This window comes from Peromyscus maniculatus, chromosome 2 (assembly GCF_049852395.1).
Source record: "Peromyscus maniculatus bairdii isolate BWxNUB_F1_BW_parent chromosome 2, HU_Pman_BW_mat_3.1, whole genome shotgun sequence".
Classification (NCBI taxonomy): domain Eukaryota; kingdom Metazoa; phylum Chordata; class Mammalia; order Rodentia; family Cricetidae; genus Peromyscus; species Peromyscus maniculatus.
Genome location: NC_134853.1, coordinates 14436711 through 14456615, shown reverse-complemented (window position 1 = coordinate 14456615; position 19905 = coordinate 14436711). Strand labels below are relative to the sequence as shown.

At 37.7% G+C, this 19905-nt stretch overlaps 1 protein-coding gene and 1 long non-coding RNA gene across 7 annotated transcripts in view; one reads left to right on the top strand and one right to left on the bottom strand.

Annotated features, from left to right (window-relative positions):
- The window catches only part of LOC143271798 (uncharacterized), a 79905-nt gene that overhangs the window by 35702 nt on the left and 24298 nt on the right, over positions 1-19905 (bottom strand). Inside the window, exon 1 of one of the 5 annotated variants that reach the window (XR_013048947.1) lies at positions 2993-3268. The exons of the other annotated variants lie outside the window; for them this stretch is intronic. This is a non-coding gene — a long non-coding RNA (uncharacterized LOC143271798). Of the gene's footprint in view, positions 1-2992; positions 3269-19905 lie in introns of those variants that run through there. 5 annotated transcript variants of the gene reach the window in all.
- The window catches only part of Il7 (interleukin 7), a 40834-nt gene continuing 22921 nt past the window's right edge, over positions 1993-19905 (top strand). The window contains exons 1-2 of one of the 2 annotated variants that reach the window (XM_015996580.3): positions 1993-2588; positions 8814-8947. In XM_015996580.3, coding sequence (XP_015852066.1) covers positions 2579-2588; positions 8814-8947 — 144 coding nt within the window. In that variant the 5' untranslated portion in view covers positions 1993-2578. The remainder of the gene's footprint in view (positions 2589-8813; positions 8948-19905) is intronic. The other variant, XM_015996581.3, reaches the window with a different exon arrangement.

Here is a 19905-nt window from a genome sequence, read left to right as displayed (position 1 = left end):
TAACCTTTAAAATTCCAAATGCTTCCTAAATGTCTTCTACAGAAGACAGTCTTAAGACTTGGGGATAGATACGGTCCTATAAGAAATGCACTTCTTCTTTCCTGTAACTCTAGATACTTTCCCCTCATTTTCCTCAGATTTTGCCTATGCACAAGCCTCATTCTGTCAGCCTTTATGGTGTTTGCGCCAGGAAGGAAAACGGATTTCCCCTTTTGCGCATTGCTGATAGACATTCTTTGACCCAAAACCCCCCTGAAAAGCCCAAAAACAGAAGGGGGAAAAGAAAGCACAGAACACGAGCAGCTAATTACTACTTCATCTTCAAGGCCAGGGAGTTCCATATTTTTATCACAGACCCAGGCATGTTTATAGAATTAATCTTTAACAGTCACAGCAGCCCATCTCTTTCTACTTCCTATCTACACATCTAAGTTTCAGGGACATTTTTGGAAGTACACAATTTTCCCCACTGTTTGGTTTCCTGATTTCATTTGCCCCCTCTCCCGTTTTTCTTTCTCTTTCCTTGATTTTTCTTCCTGCTTTTGTGGACATTCTTTCACATTCCTTCCCTGAAGCACTTTCTCACCATCATAGTTTTCTCCCAACCTGTCACACAGCAATATTGGATCCTAATCACATACTAGGTAAAAGTTCTCAGTGGAGGGCAGCTGTCTGGGAACAGGGAGGAAAGGCCAGCGCTGTGGTGAAGATGAGTCAGGTCCCAGGAGAACAACAAGGACCCAGCTCGTGCAGGAACACGGAAGCAGGGAGCAGTGACAAGGAGTGCATTATGTGAAATTTCCAAATAATCAATAAAATATTAGGTTATTAAAAAAAAGTGCAGTCAAATATCCAGATGTTTTGATAAGGATGAAAGAGTTGTTGTAGGCCAGAGAAATGATGGAAATCTCTTTAATCAGCCTCTGTAGTCACCTGGCAACGCTCAATTCGGAAGAGCACCGGCGGGTTTGTAGACTGAATGTGAAAAGTCAGAGGAACAGCAGAATCCGTAGCCAAGTGCCCAGTTTGAACCTCTTTGTTTCACGCTCTAACACACAGCCGCCCCTGCCCCTGCCTCTCCCCCTCCCCGCTTCTTTTCGTTGTTAACACTCCTTTTCTCGCTCCTTCCCTTCTGCTTCTTTTCACTGTTGCACCACAACAGACCCTGAAGATCCATACCGTCCCCAAGTCTGATTCTGTTCAGATGTCAGCTTAGGAACCGCAAACTCCAGAAACCCTTCTGAAACTCCCCAGATGGTTAGAGGCACACCCACCATCCCAGTCACCTTCCTTCTAGTCTCCAGGTCTACACTGCAGGATTCAGAGGCTTTTCTTACACGGGGATGCTAAGCAGAGACTTTAAGGCCAGACTGCTGGAGGGTTTTGTCCTAATTAGGCCAACTATGTGAATTTAGCTCTGTTAGTCAAGGAAGCCTCTGTTCCCACATCTGTCTCTGAACTGCAGATAAGAAAATGGTATGCCTCACAGAGAGCTTCGGATGCCACAATACATGTAAAATGCTCACCACAGTGCTGGTATAAAGCAGATGCTACATAACTGGTAACCACTAACATGATCTCTCTCGTTATTGGCACTGCTCACTTTCACCTGATTATGAGAACCAGCACTAAATCAGCAATCACCTTGGTAATTCAGGCCTACTAAAAAATTTTTTTTTCAATGAAGCAATCAAGATAGTTTATTAATCATGTCAGGTAAACGCACCCGTGGGATTTAGTTAGCAATTACTATGAGCAATTTCTTGTCCCCTGACTAATGAGTTTTAGTTTTCTGAAGCTACTAGACTAGGTGGGCTCACAAGAATAATTTTTTCTTAAAGTCCCACCTGAGCAGGTGCATTGCACAGAAGATAGAAAGGAAAGAAAGTAGTTAGAGAGCTTGGAGGGGCAGAGGGCGTGACCCTCTTAATCATTCTTCACTTCCTTTTTTTTTTTTTTAAAGATGACTTGGCAACGTCCGCCACATCGGGCGGCAGAAGCAGCGACGCCTCCTCAGTAGAACTGACTTGCAATAGAGAGCCTTCACACTGCTGCACAACTGTGGCTTCTGTGGACATATTATTAACTGGTGGCTTTTAGCTCCCAGTCTCCCAGAGTTGCCAAAGCGGTTACAAGTCATTTGGAAAGCTTTTTAGCCGAATCTCTCTGATCCAGAAGGCCAGCTGGCTTCTGCTGAGGTACTTTCGAAATTTGCAGCGACCACAGATCCCGGTCCAGGTGCATGGGGAAGACGCTAAGAGTATAAACCCAAACATTGAACCTGAAGACCCAGCGCAAAGCAGAAACTGAAAGTACCCTGCCTACTCTGCCGGCAGAGTCTACGGAAGTTATGGCAAAGCCGGAGCGCCTGGCCAGCCAGTGATGCATGCGGCCCCTCCTGGGATGGATGGACTAGGCGCCGCGTGGATGAGAGGAGCCAGCTGCCGGGACTGCCCTGCCCAGCACCGGCGTGCGGCCACTCGGCGGATGACCGGGGTCCCGGGCGTCATTATGGGTGGTGAGAGCTCGCTCCTGCTGCAGTCCCAATCATCATGACTACATCCACCTCCCGCAGACCATGTTCCATGGTAAGCGCTGCTCTCCGTGCGCGCAAGTAACAGCGCCTATCGCGTCGGGGACTCTGGGACACTCCGGGACGCGCCACCCGCCCCCGCACGTCCGGGAATAGCCCGGCCTTGCACTTTGGACCGGCCGGGAGCATGGCCTCTCCCATGGTCAGCCACTACCCGCGCTGAGCTCGGTGGCCCAGAGCCATTGGCACCTGGGCTTGCAACCCCGGGCAGGCGGGGAGGAGCCGTTCGCGACGCTGGCTTTCGATCCCCAGACCCAGAGCCTCAGTGCAGGAGTCCCGCCGCGGTGGCCGCCTGCAGCCAGGTCTCAGTTGTCAGGGGCTATCAGCCACACTCTGTCCCTAGCCAGCAACATGCCCAAGCAGCCCTTCCCCGCTTCCTGGCCGCGCAAAGTTACTCACAGGCTGCCTGGGTTCAGGGAGTCGCTGGGCTCTCGGAGCTCACAACTTCATAGAGAATGAGAGTCGCTCCCGGGAATGCGCTTTTAAACCCTAAAGGACAGATCACTGGAAAACCCCCTCTTATCCCCTCAGTAATTCTGGGAGTTTCCGACCCAGGCTGTATGTTGCATTGTTTGCTGGGAACCCAAGTCCTGGGGCTGGAATTGCAAAATGCCAGACTTTCTCCCCCCCCCTTCTACATATTTGCTACAAAAGGGAGATAGAACTACAAGTACCCATGAATACAAATTCTTAGTCCCCCCCCCCCAATCAAATCCAATAGGTTTGTTTTTGCTTGAAATACGGTCTTAAAAATGGGCAAGAACAGAATTGACAGTGGCTGGAATTCACTTGCAGCTAGAACTAAAATAAATAAATAAACAAATGCTGTAAGAGCTTAGAGGAGAACAGAATGGAGTGTGAGGAGAGAGGATCTACTTGAGGAAATACACAGTAAACACTTCCTCCAGCAAGAGAACCTGCGGGGCGCAGGAGCAGGGAGCCTTCCGGATGCTCTTCCTTGGGAACCTCTCTGTTACTGCTTTCCTGGCCACTCCTTTAGGTCCAATCATTCTCTATCTCTTAGGCACCAGAGAACCAAGAACTGGCATAATGGAGTACTTGTCAGAAACCAAATAAAAGACGTGGAGATATGAGAGACTATCCAAAGAAACATGGAAGTCCTCTCTGTAAGGGAGTTTAATTATAAGGAGAAAGAGTACATCCCTGTCTCCTTTGTAATGCCTTTGCTTCTGAACTTGCTTCTTTCTGCTTCATTCCTGACTTTAATCCTTGATTTACCTCTGGTCTGGGGACACCAAAGGACAAAAGAATGCAAAGGTGTGTAATTTAAAGAGGCTTAATTTCTTGTCCATGTTAGTTATGCATCATAAGGTGTTAGTAAACACAGCATGATAATGTTAAACTCTGGAGTTAAAATGAGTGGCTTTCTTCATTTTTGTTCCAAAATACATTCACTAGAAGCTTAAGCTCCATCAAGACTGTGTACTGTGCTATTCTTGTTTCCACCCCATTATTTGGGGCAGTAAGTGAAGATTCCCTAGCTGACCTTCCGTTGTGCTGCCCCATTTAAGAATGTTTTTATACATGCATGCCAATAAAGTGAACTAATGAGAAACACGGAGAATTAAGAATGAGTAGGAAACCGGAAGAGCTCTAAAGGAGAATTAGAAATCCTATCAGTGTATGTACATCTTAATCAAAAAATGGAAAGTGCTTTCATAAAATCAAATTGCATGGCCCATGGTTATGAAGTGTTTTTATCCTGACTCTTGACAAATAACTTTATAATATATTCAAAAATTTACTCTTTCCCTTGAAATAGGAGCAGATGTTGTAGTTTCAGAGGTTGGCCAGAAAGTGCCTTAGGGAAGTTCATGCAGAAGACAATGATTTTTTTTTTTTTTTACTTCTTTTGACTATCTATACATGCAGTTACCATTATAGGAAGTGTAGTTGAGTAGCTAAAAGCTGAACTCCTGGACAAGTCAACTTGAGCATGTCAGATGTGAGTCCTGGCTTCTCCTAGAAACACTGTTTTGGAGAATTGTTCCTTGGGCTCCAGATTCTCCACTGTAAAATGTGAATGATTTACTTGTATGCATTAACATCATGAAGTGGCTATAGAATTGAATTCTCTGTTGAAAGAGATTTATGAAAGGACATTCAATGAACACTTCCTAATGTGGATGGGAAAAGCCCCTAAGGCCTCAACCTTAGACAAAGGATTACAGGCAACTAAGAAATGCTGAGTGTGGGAGAAATAGTTTTTCCCAGGGAAGAGCACTCCAGTTGGTTATCCAAATGGTCAACTTGGGCAACATGCATATAACTAAGATTATACAGACTGAGCAGGTTGTGTTTATGAATTTAGGAATATATATATATATATATATATATATATATATATATATATATATATATATATATATATATATATAGTGTGTGTGTGTGTGTGTGTGTGTGTGTAATGTATACACACACAAACATATATACCAACAATGAGAAAAGAGGCTGTAAATTTGCAATAGACTAAGGAAAGGTATATAGGAGGGTTTGGGAGATGAAATGGATGGGAGAAATAAAACTATTTTGTAATCTCAAAAACTTAAAGAAACTAATAAATGACTGGATATGATGGACTGAAGAAGTCAACTTATTTATTTTCACTTTGACCTCATAACTTAAGCAGCTGAAGATTGAATGTATTATTTGGCTGACATTAAAAACCAACAAGAATTTTTCGACAGCTATCATTCTGGTTTAACCAAATTCCCTACTGAAAACAAATTCTCCAGTTTCAAACCCTTTGGGAGATTTAAAGACAATCCTACAAGCCAACACATGTCTTGTATTGTTCCTACAGTTTTCTTATCTGTGACCTAATGAAAAGTTCAGGGGAGGCTCAGGAGTGTGCTATGAAACAAAAAGAAGCAAAATATGGCAAATATTAAATTCCTTTCCCATTGAAACAACGGCGTTAGAAACACCCTCAAGTCAGAAAAATCTTCATTTGTTACTGTGCATGTATGTGGAATACACACTGTAATTACAGAAAAAAGAACACACTATTGATGGTAGAGCCAAGAACCTATGAGATATCTTGGACCCTGGTGTGTTTATGGAATTATGCTTGAGGCAATTTAAATACGAAGGCTTTCTCTATTTGGATAATGAAATAGAATCTTAAAAGTCAAAGTGTTTGAGAGATGAGAGAGAAAAGAGCTACATTAAGAAGTCATTGAAAGTTTTAATTTTAGAGATAAGGTACAAGGAGTTTAAATGAATTTCAGCTGTTGTGAGTCACATAGCCCACTGTCAGATCAAGACAAGATCCCAAATTCTCTATATTCTAAACTCTCCCTGTGTTGTATTACCCTTGCTTAATTTCAAGGGTCTACAGAAAAATAATTATATTTTAAGAATAGTTTCAGAATTGAAATTTTCACATAGTACACATATGCAAAGAATATTCCACCAAACTAATATTGTAAACCATTGACAAAATGCTGTCCAGTGAATTGTAAGTTATATGAATCTGGGAGGCACATATTATTGAAATGAAGAGGAAAACTTTAATCTTATCAAATAAAATAACTTATTAAAACACAAAAATGGACATTTGTAATAACATTTATATAGAGATGCAAATTAATTTCTTCACTAATGACTTCATCACATTCTTCTTTGAATTCATGTCACATCCCCCATTTCTTTCCTCTGTCTACTCCTCCCAAAGCTTCAGTTTGGGAGACCTGTAAGGCCAAAGATGAAATCAAAAGCATGTTGCTATAAAAATTTATGTAGCTATGATGAAACGTATTAATAATTGATGAGTATGTACCCTGGGTGAAAGAATGGTAGTAGGAGAGGGCCAGATAAATGATTGTAAGGAAGTGGCTTTCAATCCAAATACCAGTGTGGAATATGTTATCAAATGACTGTGGGCATATTAAAATCAAATCCCAGTGAGATAGAAGACTTAGGTTAACATCTAATCTTAGTAATTGTTTGGGTGCTACAAACTGTAGGCTAACTTGAAGTTCTCTCTTTCTTTATATATATATATAATAAAATATGGAGCACATACTTATATCTATACATATATAAATAACCTTCAGAGACAGATATATAAGATGGTAGATGATAGATAGATAGATAGATGATAGATAGATAGATAGATAGATAGATAGATAGATAGATAGATAGATTTACCTAACAGTCCCTGACTCAGTAGTGCAATTAAAAGCAGCTAGGATCATAATCTTTGATCTGAAATGAATTATTTATTGTTTAGTGGAGAGTTTTGAATAAATTTTATGCCCACTCCTGGATTATTTTCTGAGTGTATCAAATATTAGTTTTATATAAAGATGGGAAGCTATGAATTATGGTATTGGTGGAAGTTTCTGTCCTGCCAACAGCTCTCAAATAAATACACTGAGGCTTAATATTAATTGTAAATGCTTGGCCAATAGCTCAGGCTTGTTACTAACTAGCTCTTACAACTTAACCCACTTCTGTTAATCTATGTGCTGTCCTGAGGCTTGTGACTTTTACCTCTATCCCATTTTGTGTGTCTTACTTATTCTGCATCTGGCTGATGATCCTCTGACGCTCTTTCCTCCTCCCATCATTCTCAGTTTGGCTCTCCTGCCTAACTTTATCCTGTTCATCTATTGACCAGTCATCTTCTTTATTAAAACAATCACAGTGACAAATCTTCACATTATATGAGGTTTTGACATTAAAATATTATTGTATCATTTCCCTTCTTCCCTTTCTACCCTCCAACTTCTATTTTCCCCATTACTGTCCTTCAAATTGATGGTCTTCTTTTCTTTGTTATTTCATACACATACATGCAAATTGGGGGAAGAGGAGGGGAGAGAGATGGAGAAGAGAGATATTCATAAATATATAAATATAACCTGCTTGTTCTGCATAATGATATATATATATATATATATATATATATTTTTTTTTTTTTTTCAGGACTAATGACTTGGTAATGGATAACCAATTTGGTAGGGAGGGCTTTTCACTGTGCTTAGCATGCCTTAGTTGCTTGTTGTTCTTTGTCTATGGATGAGGCTCTGAGATCCTATAACTTCTACCAAGTCCACTTTATTTATAAAAACATGGATTACTTATATTATAATTTATGGTGAATATTTCTGCCTTATTAATATCATTGGATAAAAATATAATAGATGACATCCATATGATATCCTTTACAGTCTTTAGATTGTTGCTAGTGTCAATTTCTTTGGTTTAAAGAAACATTGTTTAGACTCTAAGAGAACACACACATAAAATGGTGAGCACTGGAATATTATAATGTTAATTTGTGAAATGCAAATTGTATTATTAATATAATCAAGTTCATGGAAAGATAAAAGCAAGACACGTGTAGACTCATGAACAAATGGGTTGGTTTTAATGTTTCTAGGTATTATTTTGGTTTTCATCTTAATGACTTACCCCGGGTGATTTCATTTAAAATTTCATTCCTTTTGATTGGACAGTTGACTCTGATTGGCAAGACTTACCAAAAGTAATCACTTGAGTTGAGCTTTTCCTAACATGAAAGGAATTAAAAAAAGAGCTCTGCTTGAACAGAATCTAGGTCTTTGGTAAAATAGATACACAAAATAATAAAATACAGAGATGAGTCTTCCAACAGAATTTAACATTATCAGAGTTTGGGGAAGGCAAAGCTCTCTAAACATCATGACAAACCAAAAATCACTATAGTACAACACCAAAGAGTTGCTCCCCCGGACACTGCCTCCAGAAAAGGACTGGATTTGCCTTCATGAGGACTATGGTGTCTGTCTAAATAAACATTCACATCACATCTTTCACATGTTTTAAATAATGTGTGACTTTTAGAAACTGTAGCATACCTCTTTTCTTGTAAATATATTTTCTTTTGGGAATGTTCAGTAAAAATTCACCTGGCAAAACTCTCACCCCCACCCCCTACCGGATATCTTTCAGAAGTCTTCGATTCTGTTGTAGCTGTTTTGCATAAAATGTAGATACAACCTATATACCTCCCACAAACCTAATCCTAAATCACACTGCAGCCCTACCTTGTCATACAGTTTAATTTTTATAGTTCTTTCTATACTACGCCAGAATTAAGATGTATTTTTAAAATTATTAGATGTAGGTGTTAATTCCTACTCTAAGACAGACACAACCTAGTGTAGCATGCTGTGATATCTACCTTGGGCTTATTGAATGTTGGATTCAGTTTCTTTTAGATATATCTTTGGAATTCCTCCCCTGATCCTTGTTCTGTTGCCTGTCACATCATCTGACTGCCACATTAAAGATAAAGAAGGTAAAGCATATGAGAGTGTGCTGATGATCAGCATCGATGAATTGGTACGTGTTTTTTTGTTTTGTTTTGTTTTCTTTATATTTTTCACTTACTTGGAAATGTGATTATACTTTTGGTACTCAGTTCTATAATTAGATACCCACTGTAATTCTTGACAAGAAAGGAGGTAAGTATGGAATAAAATATAATGAACTAGGAACTATGCACCATCATGGTTGGCATTAATCTGTCCTTTAGAAATTAAACTTTCCAAGTCTCACGCTATCCATTTAGGTCCTATTCTCATCTTCTACCAGATAAGCAGAACTCATTATGGCCTGATTTTGTTTGCCTCCTGTTTACCCTGTTCATTGTGGAAGTTGTTTCACTTTAGGAGACAGAAAGTAACATAATATAACATCTGCAAATAGTGATGAAAAGTAATATACAGCTATTTTATCTCAAGGTGTCCAGTTGCATATATCTTACTGTATGTAGAGTTTAATTTTCTCTAAGCTAATGTTCACTTGCTGTGAATAAATTATTTTCTTAAGTAATGGATTTTATATCTTCAAGATTTTTATTATGGAACATTTGAGCAAAAAGTAGAAAACTTCCATGTACTCCCCACACTGTTGCAGTTTCCACTATTATTGTATAGTGGATTTGTCACAATAGATGAACCACTATTAATATACTGTTTTCAGGTTTTGTTCTGTGTTTTATGCAGGTCTTTGGGTTTAGGTAGACAGATAATGCCATACCAGCACAGTATCACACACCATGGTTCACTGCTCTCACCTCCCCCATCCCATGTTCAATCAACCCATCCTTCTCTCCCTTCCCAGAATCCTTGGCAGCTGTCTTTCTAGTTTTTCCTGGAAAGTTAAGTAGTTGCAATCATGCTCATGTTTCAGTCTTTCAAACTTGATTATTTCTCTTAGAAATGTGAGTCAAATTCTTCCTTATAATGTATAAGATACCTTATTATCATCTACTTATCTTATTTGGTAAGGCCTATGACAGAGTCTCTTAAATACTACTGTGAGTTGTCTTACCACCTGCCCATGCCTTTCTTTGATTTTTTTTCCATCAGAGTTTTGCACTCTTCTCCATACGGATCACATTCATAATTGGTAGACTTAACTGAAATATTCCATACTTTAGCAGGATTCTAAATAATGTTGGTTTTCATTTCAAATTGCATTTATTTATTGCAATATTTGTATACATACATACATTTTTTATGTTAACCATGTATCTTTTTAAAATCACTACTTTGTTCCAGGAGTTTGTTGCTGATGACATTTCTTTGGGGTTTCCACTTAGACAATAAAGTAGTATGTAAAAGTTATCATGTAAGGTTGATTTAATCAGTAATCTTACCTTTGTAGTCAGACTGGAGCATTGTGTGTCAAACAAAATCCCTCCCAAATGTTCATAATACAGGAGACATTGTTAAAGGTCTGTTTCTTTTACTCTACTGTCTCTGCTACATACATTGAAGTAGACTGATATCTTGGAAAATTATTTTGCCTCTTGAAGAGGTATGGAAAATGCAAAGTGGTTAATGAAAACTGGGACATAAAGTTCCATGTCGTTTGCCAACTAACAGAAAAAGAAAAGGGTGTCCACTACACAGTAATTTCCACATTTTCTATTTCATGATATTTGGATATTGAGTAACATTAAATGTTGCTAACTGATCTTTTTCATCAAGATGATATGTCTGACTCAACTGTATCACCTGTACACAGAAATAAATAGTATTATTTCAACAGCAATCAACAAGCAAAGATGCATATGCAAAAAAATGTAAAGAGAGGGGCTAAGGGAAGAGGAGATTGTTGGAAGTTTAACAGAAGAGGCTTATTTAACCAATTCATGGCACACCTTTTTCTGAAAATAGAGTAGATAATCTCAACACATTCAGCCAGCAACCAGCACAGCATCACTGATGCTGCTCCTGGTGAAAAGGCATGGCTGCTTTTCCAAAGACGACCGAGAAGGCAAGGGAGACATCTCTGTAGGTCCAACTGAGCAATGCCATGGCAATGTGATCATAAAGATGCTTTCTGCTAATCTGAGGAAAAGGGAAGAGAAAGTCACAGGGCATTGCTACCACCAACAGACCTGCAGAGCAGATTTAGTACCTAAGAGCACACTGAAGGATTGACAGACCTTAGTGGATTTGCCTCCGAAGGAGCCCTCAACAGTGCTAGTGTATATAGACTGCTTGCTGTGATCTGGTGCTCTTCGTCAGCAAAATCACTTAATGTTTAGAATTCTCAAAACAGAAAGATGCCCTTATCACATTTCATTTTATTAATGTTTATTTGTAGGTGTCTGTGTGAGAGCAGTGCAAATGCCTCTGAGTGCCTACAGAAATCAGTTAGGGTATTATGTCATCTGGAGCTGAAGTTACAGGAGGCTGTAAGCCACACAAATTGGTGATGGGAACCAAACCCCAGTCCTCTGAAAGATCAGACAGTGGTCTTAACTGCTGAGCTATCTTTCCAGCCTGCATTACCTATTTTAATTCACATTTCTTCAATTGTTGGTACAAATTATTTTTTGTGTGTTTAAAGTCTTATCTGCAGGAGAATGTAGAGAGATGGTTCAAGGGTCAAGCACACTGGCTGCTCTTCCAGAAGGGCCCTGGTTTGATTCCCAGAACCCACATGGCCAACAACCATCTGTAATTCCAGTTCCCTGGGATTGTAGCACTCAGGAGGCAGGGGCAGGTGAAACTGTGAGTTCAAGACTAGCCTGGTCTACAGAGTGAGTTCCAGGAAACCCAGGGCTACACAGAGAAACCCTGCCTCAAAAAACCAACTGATAGATAGATAGTTAGATAGATAGATAGATAGATAGATAGATAGATAGATAGACAGACAGACAGACAGACAGACAGACAGACAGACAGACAGATAGATAGATAGATAGATAGATAGATAGATAGATAGATAGATAGATAGATAGATAGAGTCATCCCTTTCGGAACATTTTTTTAGTTGTCCCAGTTATTTGTATATAGTTGTTCACAGTATTTTCTGTATAGTTTTGTGGTATTAGTTTGTCTCCTTTTATAGTTCTGATTATACTGGTTTAGCTCTTTTCCCTTTTTCTGTAAATAAATAATTCTTAATTTGTTTATATTTTCAGAATATGAACTCATTTACTTGACTTTTTTTGGTTTATGATTTCATCTATTTTTGCTCTGAAGTTTGTTTCCTACTAACTTTATCTTATTTTGTAATTTGGAGTCTTTGAATTGTATTGTTAGCTTGTCTATTTTAAATTTTTCTATTTACTTTTCATGTATTTGATTATTATAAACAAATAACTAATAAAGATGTATCTCATAGATTGTGATACCTATTGCTCTTCCTTTCTTCAACTTCTAGTTTAATTTCATTGTGCTTGGCGAAGAGACGTAATATGATTCCCTTTTTAAAATATTATTGATATTTGATTTGAAACCTAACATATGATCTATGTTAGACATGAGAAAAAACCATTTCCATGGCTTTCTCATTAAGCAAGCTTTATGCAGAGGTGCACAGGGGACTGGCCAGACAGCTGCTTCACCCTACGCTGGAATTTCAGAGAGCAGCCCCCACAGGCTTTTGAGGTCCCTTTTATGGGGACGGGGAAGGGTTGATAGAAAACAGCTGTGGAGATAACTGAGTGTTAGAAAGGAGGCAATAAAAATAAGTGCAAGAATACATTATGTGGAAGGAGGATCATCAAGGAACCTGGGAAGACATGTTTTCATAAGAGAGAAGGGCAATCATATATTTCCGGCTCAGGAGTTTAGCAAGGTAAAGGGGCAGGTATACATCATGGAGTCTCAGGTTCAGCATAGGTTGAAAGCATGGTTTGCAGGATACATTAGGCTTAGGAAACAAACTTATTCTTGTAAGATATGGAGACTTAATAAGATAAGATAATATGGCTCCTTAATAACAATGTGGCTCCTGTTCTGTTTCATACTTTTCATTGATTTCCCCATGCTCTGTGAAGACACACGATATGATGATGATGATGATTATTATTATTATTATTATTATTATTATTATTTGGTTATTGGTATGTGATTTGTAACCTATTTGTATCTATTTGGGAGAAGATTCTGTGTCCCAATGAAGAAAATGTATACTTTGCTGCTTTTTGTTGAAATGTTTTCTAAATACCTGTTTAGGTCCCTTTATTCCATAGTATGGTTCAATTCTAATTCTTACTTGCTGATTTTCTGTTTGAAATATTTTCCTACTATGAAAATCAGATCCTAAAGTCTCCAACTAACTCGCATTGCACTGAATCTCTACTGTTAGGTCGATGAGTGTCTGCTTTATGCATTGTGTAGTCTAGTGTTGGGTATGTATTTATAATTAATGCATACACTGCTAATTGCTTTATCATAATATTATAACCCTCATCACTTTATGTTTCCTTGCATTGCTCAAGTTTTTCCAACACTTTCAACCCATGCTTGTCTTTGCCAGTGAAGTGGGTTTCCAATAGATAGTTGTATAACTGGGCCTTGCCTTTTGTTGTTGTTGTTCATTCAGTAAATCTATGTCTTTTGATTGGTGACTTACATGTTCTTATAGTCAAAGTTATTATCTATAAATTGAAGCTTCCTTTAATCATTTTGTTGTTTTCTTTTTGTTTGATAAGATATATCTAGCCATATAGCGCAGGTTGGCAGCCAATTCAGAATCCTCTGGACTCTGCTTTCCAAGTGCTGAGATTATAGGTGTGAGCTATCATCCCAAGCCATTTTATTGTTGCCTTACTGTTTTGTGTATCCTTTATTTCTCCCCACATCAATTAATTATTTTGTAGTTTGGTGCCTCTCCTGTTCTTCAAGGCTTTATTCTCTTTCTCTTTTATGTATTTGTTCTGTCTATGAATTTGTACAGTGGTATATTTTCGGAACAGTAGTTACTGTCCTTGTTTCCAGTGAAGGACTCTGGTCTGGTGGTGGTAAATTCTGTCAGTTTCTTGCTTTTCTAGAAAAACTTATTTCTCCTTCATTTACAGATGATAGATTTGATGGATATACTAATCTTGATATGCCGTTTTTAAAAAAAAAAAATTCAGTTTTAACATATCATTCCATTCCCTTCTGGCATGTAGGAATGCTGTGGAAACATCTGCTGCCAGTCTGATGGGGTTTCAGTTATTAGTGACACTTTTTCTGCACTGGTTTTAGAGTTCCATGTGTCTTGTACTTTCACATTTGGAATATGAAATTATGCTGGAGACAGTCTTCTTTGAATGATTCTTGTCAGGATCCTTTGAGCTCCTTGGATCTGGTTGTCTGCGTCCAAATTTGAAGATGGGGGGACTCTTTAGCTTTCATTTTGTTAACTGTCTTAGTGCTTTCTGGATGTGTGTTCTCCTAGAGTTTCTGTAATATAAGTAATTCTTCTCTTAATGGTGTCTTAAATATTTTAATGTATCTATATACTTCAATTGTTCTTTTTTATTTCCTTATTTTTTGTTGCTTTATTTATTGTGTCTTCCAAGTTTAGAAACTTGTTCTTATGTTTGCTCTTTCTATTTCTTGAAATTTAAGGCTGAAGTTTGCATCTTTAGGGTTTCTGATGACTTGATATGATTTATATTTCTCCTACTCTCCTACTCATGGTTTTTGTGGTTGTTGTTGTTTGTTTGTTTGTTTTTGCTCATTTTTTTCTCATTTCATTGTGTCACCTATCCACATCCTCTTGGGTGTCACTAAGATTCTCTAACGTCCTTATTTGGATTCTTTTTTCAAGCATTTTGCAGATTTCCTTACAATTGCGATCTTTTCCTGGAGAATCGGTCTGTTCTCCCTGGAGGTATCAAAGTTCCTTGGCTTTCCATGAACCTTAGGTCCCTGCATTGATTTCTGCACATGTAATGAAACACTTCTCTTATTTTATTGAGTATCCTTTGTATGAGAACAATTTTTTCATTAAAAAAAATATATATAAGGTGTCCGTTGATCCTTCCTCTGATTCCAGATGACTTAAAAGTTTAGTGTCCATGTGATTTATTTAGGTATAACCAATGTCAAAGAGTCTATGAGTGCCTTGATGATCTATATTGAAGTGACTCGTGAATGTAGTCGTCCATAGTTTAAGATAATGTGAACTTCTAAATGTATATGTCATCAGGCCCTACAGAACCAAGCACTTGAGGAACTTTGATATGTGATGGCAGTAGTCATGGTTATGCTGATGCACGGTCTGTAGAATTGTCTCCAGGTCCCACAAGACAGGAATAGGTGATGACATGTGTTAGGGAAACACCCATCATTCTCATTCTAAAGCTACAGAAAATAGAGAATTATCTTCTCCAGGTCCTGTGGACGGAGCATGGTAATGCTCTTGTGGATGGTGCTGGAAAATGCTGTGTTTTGGTTACAAACCAAGAAGGGATGCTTTTATAGTGCATGTGGGACAAGCACAATGACACCAGTGAATTTTGCACCATTGGCCCTGGTCAAAGCTCATGGACTGTGGAAGAGACCGTCTTTAGATTTTGTGGAGACAAATGTAAATGTTACTGCAAATTGTGATCCTGGTTTCTGGTATCCTGGAGCTTCCAGACATTTATTTGATATTTTTTAGATATAGCATAGCAAATGTAAGTGATACTCGAACTTCTGAGAGGTCTTTGAAATATAGCGTGCACATGCACACACACACACACACACACACACACACACACACACACACACACACACTTCCTCAGTTCCTATTGAATAAACATGGGTGATATTAACTTCAAACCTAGGCCATAGATTGAAGAGAAGAACTTCAATACATTTACAGAATGTGTGAAAGTAGTAACAGGGCTTGTAGACTGGATTGTCACAGTTTTTCTCACTGCAAGATATAGACAAGTTTGCCCCAATGTCCTTCAGATCAAGTACAAGTAGTATATGGGTCTTGTAGGATTCTGGAACTATAAATGCTGAGGGATATAGTATTTGTCTTGTGAAGCACAACAGGACCACAGTTCTTGATGGGGTCATAGGCTCTCATAACATCAACTAGGGCTTCAAGCACTATATTAATTAAGAAAGGGAGAGTAGGGATCCTTGTCTCATTCTTGATTTTAGAGGAGATGCCCTGTCTGTCTCCACTTAATATAATGATAACTTTAAGTTTGTTGTATATAGTCTTCTCATCAAGTATCAGGAACTTTCTGATATGAGTGAGTTTGGATGGTTCTGTAAGCATTATATCCATTACAACTATTTTGTTTAATCCTATCTTGTATGCTTGCACTGTTTAATTCTTAGTCATCAGAACAAGTTTCTGACTCTATTTCAAAATAGCACCATTGATAGAAATGGCAGTCTGTGAGAATGGCTCAGTCTAATTATTGTCAATGAAAAGTTGTCTTAATGTTATAAATTACGTTCTAATGACCAATAAGTTTGTAACTTCCTATGTCTTTTTTTCTATTTCTTTTCTGGGGCCTTCACAGACTGAATCTCTAACCTTGTGCTTATAGCTTTCAAAGAGCTTTTGATCCACACTTATTATGTGAACTTTAAAAACCATTTAATTCAAATATCAATAGAAATATCTAGCCATCTGTCTTGTATATTCTACAGAACTAATTGCTTTTATTCTGTTCTGCTTCTGTTTACTCTTAGTTAATTCATTAGCATTTGACCTATCATTGAATCCTGACCTCCCAGACCACCCTTAACACCCCCTCTCATTCATCTCATTTATCATTAAATTCCTTACCATTCAATACATTTCCTTAACATTTGCATAGTCCTATTCATGATACTGACTTTCCATGTGAATGATCTGGACAGGTCATCTCCTGATCCCTCAGACTGCTTCCACAGCAGGGCCCTGCCTCATATCCCAGACTCTGCTGTGCATCTTTCTACTTTCTGACATTTGAGTTATTGTTCCTAATATTCTTCCTTAAGCATAGTACTCTATTGTATTTAACAACTCTTTCTAGCTGTGGGCTCAACCTTGCATTTGATTGATTTATTAGCAGAAGTGACTAACTAACAAAAGGTCAAATTATCATAAATTATTACTTTAAGTATGTCTAAGTAGGGATGCCAAGATAGCTTGTTGGGTAAAATTATTCAACACTGAAAAAAATAGCCTGGAAACCTAAGTTCATGAAGGTAGAAGAGAGCCAATTCTACAAAGTTGTCTTCTGGTCTCCATGCATTATATATCTACATACATAAAAATTATAAATTTGAAAAAATTACAATTCTGAATATATTGTTTAAATGTTTGCAATTAACAAAAAATTAAATTGGCCATAATAGAAATTAAATTATATTCAGTTAGGCTAGATTATAAAACATTTCTTATATGAAAATATAGGAACACGTATGAGGTGCTGGAGAGATGGCTCAGCAGTTAAGAGCACTGAATCCAGGTTCTTTCACAGGACCCAGCTTCAATTCTCAGTATCTACATGGCAACTCACAGGTGTCTGTAACTCCAGTTCCAGGGTACTCAACATCCTCGTGCAGGCAAAACACCAATGCACATAAATAAAAAAATTAAAAAGAGTATGAATGAATGCATCATAATTTAAGACAGTGAGTTGTCCTTCAAGAGCTAAGTCTTTTTTGTTTCACAATTAATTGTCTTTAAAAAAATGCCAATTAAAAGAAAAAGTCAGGTTGAAGAAATGACCAGTGGTTAAGAGCACATACTATTCTTGCAGAGGACCCAAGCTTGGATTCCAACACCAACATCCATGGCTCACAAGTACTTTTAATTCCAGCTCGCTCCATAGAAGTGATGCTCTCTTCTAACATCTGTAGGTGCCTGTACTCACAAAAACATGCCCAGACACAGATACACACACACACACACACACACACACACACACACACACACACACACACACTAAAAAAATATAACAGATCTTTTTAAAAATCTGAGTGTATCTTTTTGAAAGATTCAACAATATGTTGTCTACAAGAAAATAGTTTTTAAAGTAAATGAATCCATAGATTAAAAGTAGAGGGAAGGAGAATGATAAAGTTGAAATGGCTGTATTTATTTCAGATAGAGCTAAGTCAAGGCCAATGATGATTGTTAAGGATAAAAATTGCCATGATACAATAATAAAAGAGTCCATTGTTTTGTTAACTTAATCAGCTGTTGTGTTAAGTAATGAACCCAGGGATTCAGGCACGGAAACAAATCCGCTGTAATTTGAACCATACATTTGAGTCTTATGATAGAGATTTTATTCACATATATGCCATATAATCACTTAAGGTCTTAACAGTAGGACACTTTGTCCAGCCGGTGAAAGAAGAGGGAGACAGTGATTTTCAAACAAGGAGAGAACTTGAAGAAATGCTGCTGGATTAAAGAAGGCTACATTAGAAAGGATGTTGGCATTCACAGGACCAGAGAGAGTTCCCTGATTATTGTCACTGAAGAGTGGAGACCTCAGCCTAAGATTGAATCAAGCAGACAGAATCACAAGTATAACATCATGAAGGTATCTCCTTCCCCAAGCCTTCAATCTTGACCTACAGTTAGAATGAGGTGAATGAGCTAACAAATGGAATTAGTCTGGAAGCAGATCCTTCCCTGAGCCTCTATTTAAGAGCTTAGGGCTGGCCAGCACCTGGATTTCATTCACATGACACTTTGAAGTATAACCCAACAGAATATTCCTAGACTTTCCTCAGGAAAAAAAAATGGGATTTTTTTGTAAACCATTATGGTTTTAGTAAATGGTAATAATAAAATTAAAAATAATAAATTGCATGAAAAAATTAATAAATTTACTATTTAAATACTTTAACTTTCTTAGTGCTAATTGACAGATTCAGCCAAGGGAAAAATCAAAATCAGAAACATATCATTGAGCTAAAAGGCACTATAAATCACCCCAAACTAACTGCATTTATAATGTACTTCAGCACATAAGAGCATACAACATTTTTTCCCAAGCTTACATGTTGGAACATTAATCAAAACTGAACATATTTGGGGAGAGAAAGTACATTTTAATTTTTTTAAAGTGAAAACCGTGTGAAATATACTATGAAATCAAAACATAATTAAGCTGGAAATGAACAAAATCAGAAAGACAGGTAGAAAACAAAAGGAGATTAAACAACTTCAGATAGTGTGGATTTATCATGACGTTTCCATATTAATTAAAAGTTTTTTAATTGAATGAAATGAATATTTTCATTGAAATAATGGTGGGTCACAGTAAGTGCATTTAGAGCATTGGTTGTATGCATTAAAAAAGATTAGTCATAGGAAATGACCAATCCAAGCTTCCAACTTTGAAAATTAGAAAGGAAAACATCAAAACTATTTGGAAAAAATAAATACTAATAATCAGAGTGGAAAGTGATAAAAAGGAAATAATGCCCATGATGAGTAAAAAGACTCCATATTACTAATCTATCTCTTCCTGACTTCTGTAGAATCAATGCAGATTCAAGCTAAACCAGTCAGGTTTATTTGTGATACCTGAAGCTGAGTTTTTAAAAAAATTTATTTTTATTTATGTGTGTGTGTGTGTGTGTGTGTGTGTGTGTGTGTGAGTATGTGTGTGACAATGTGTAGTACATATATGCTGGTGCCTGTGGTGAGAAGAGGATGCTGGAGCCCCTGTAGCTGAGTTACAGTTGGTTGTGTGCCATCTGACGTAGGCGCTGAGAACTGACCTTTGACCTTCTGCAGAAGGAGTAAGCATGCAATTGCTGAGCCTCACCTCCATTCTTTATAACTGGATTTAAAGATTATAAAATACCAAAAGTTTTTTAAATAACCAGTGCATCACTGAATAAAAACTCAGTGAATTGACACTATATAAATTAAAGATTCACTATAAGGCTAGAGGAATCAACAGTATATACTGAACAATTGAACATCCGTATTTGAAACAATGCAACAAAACTAAGCAGATCACACATTTCCCCTCCAACTTAAGATAAGATGGACTATAGGACAAGTGCCACAAACACACCATAAAAGCCACAGAAAAT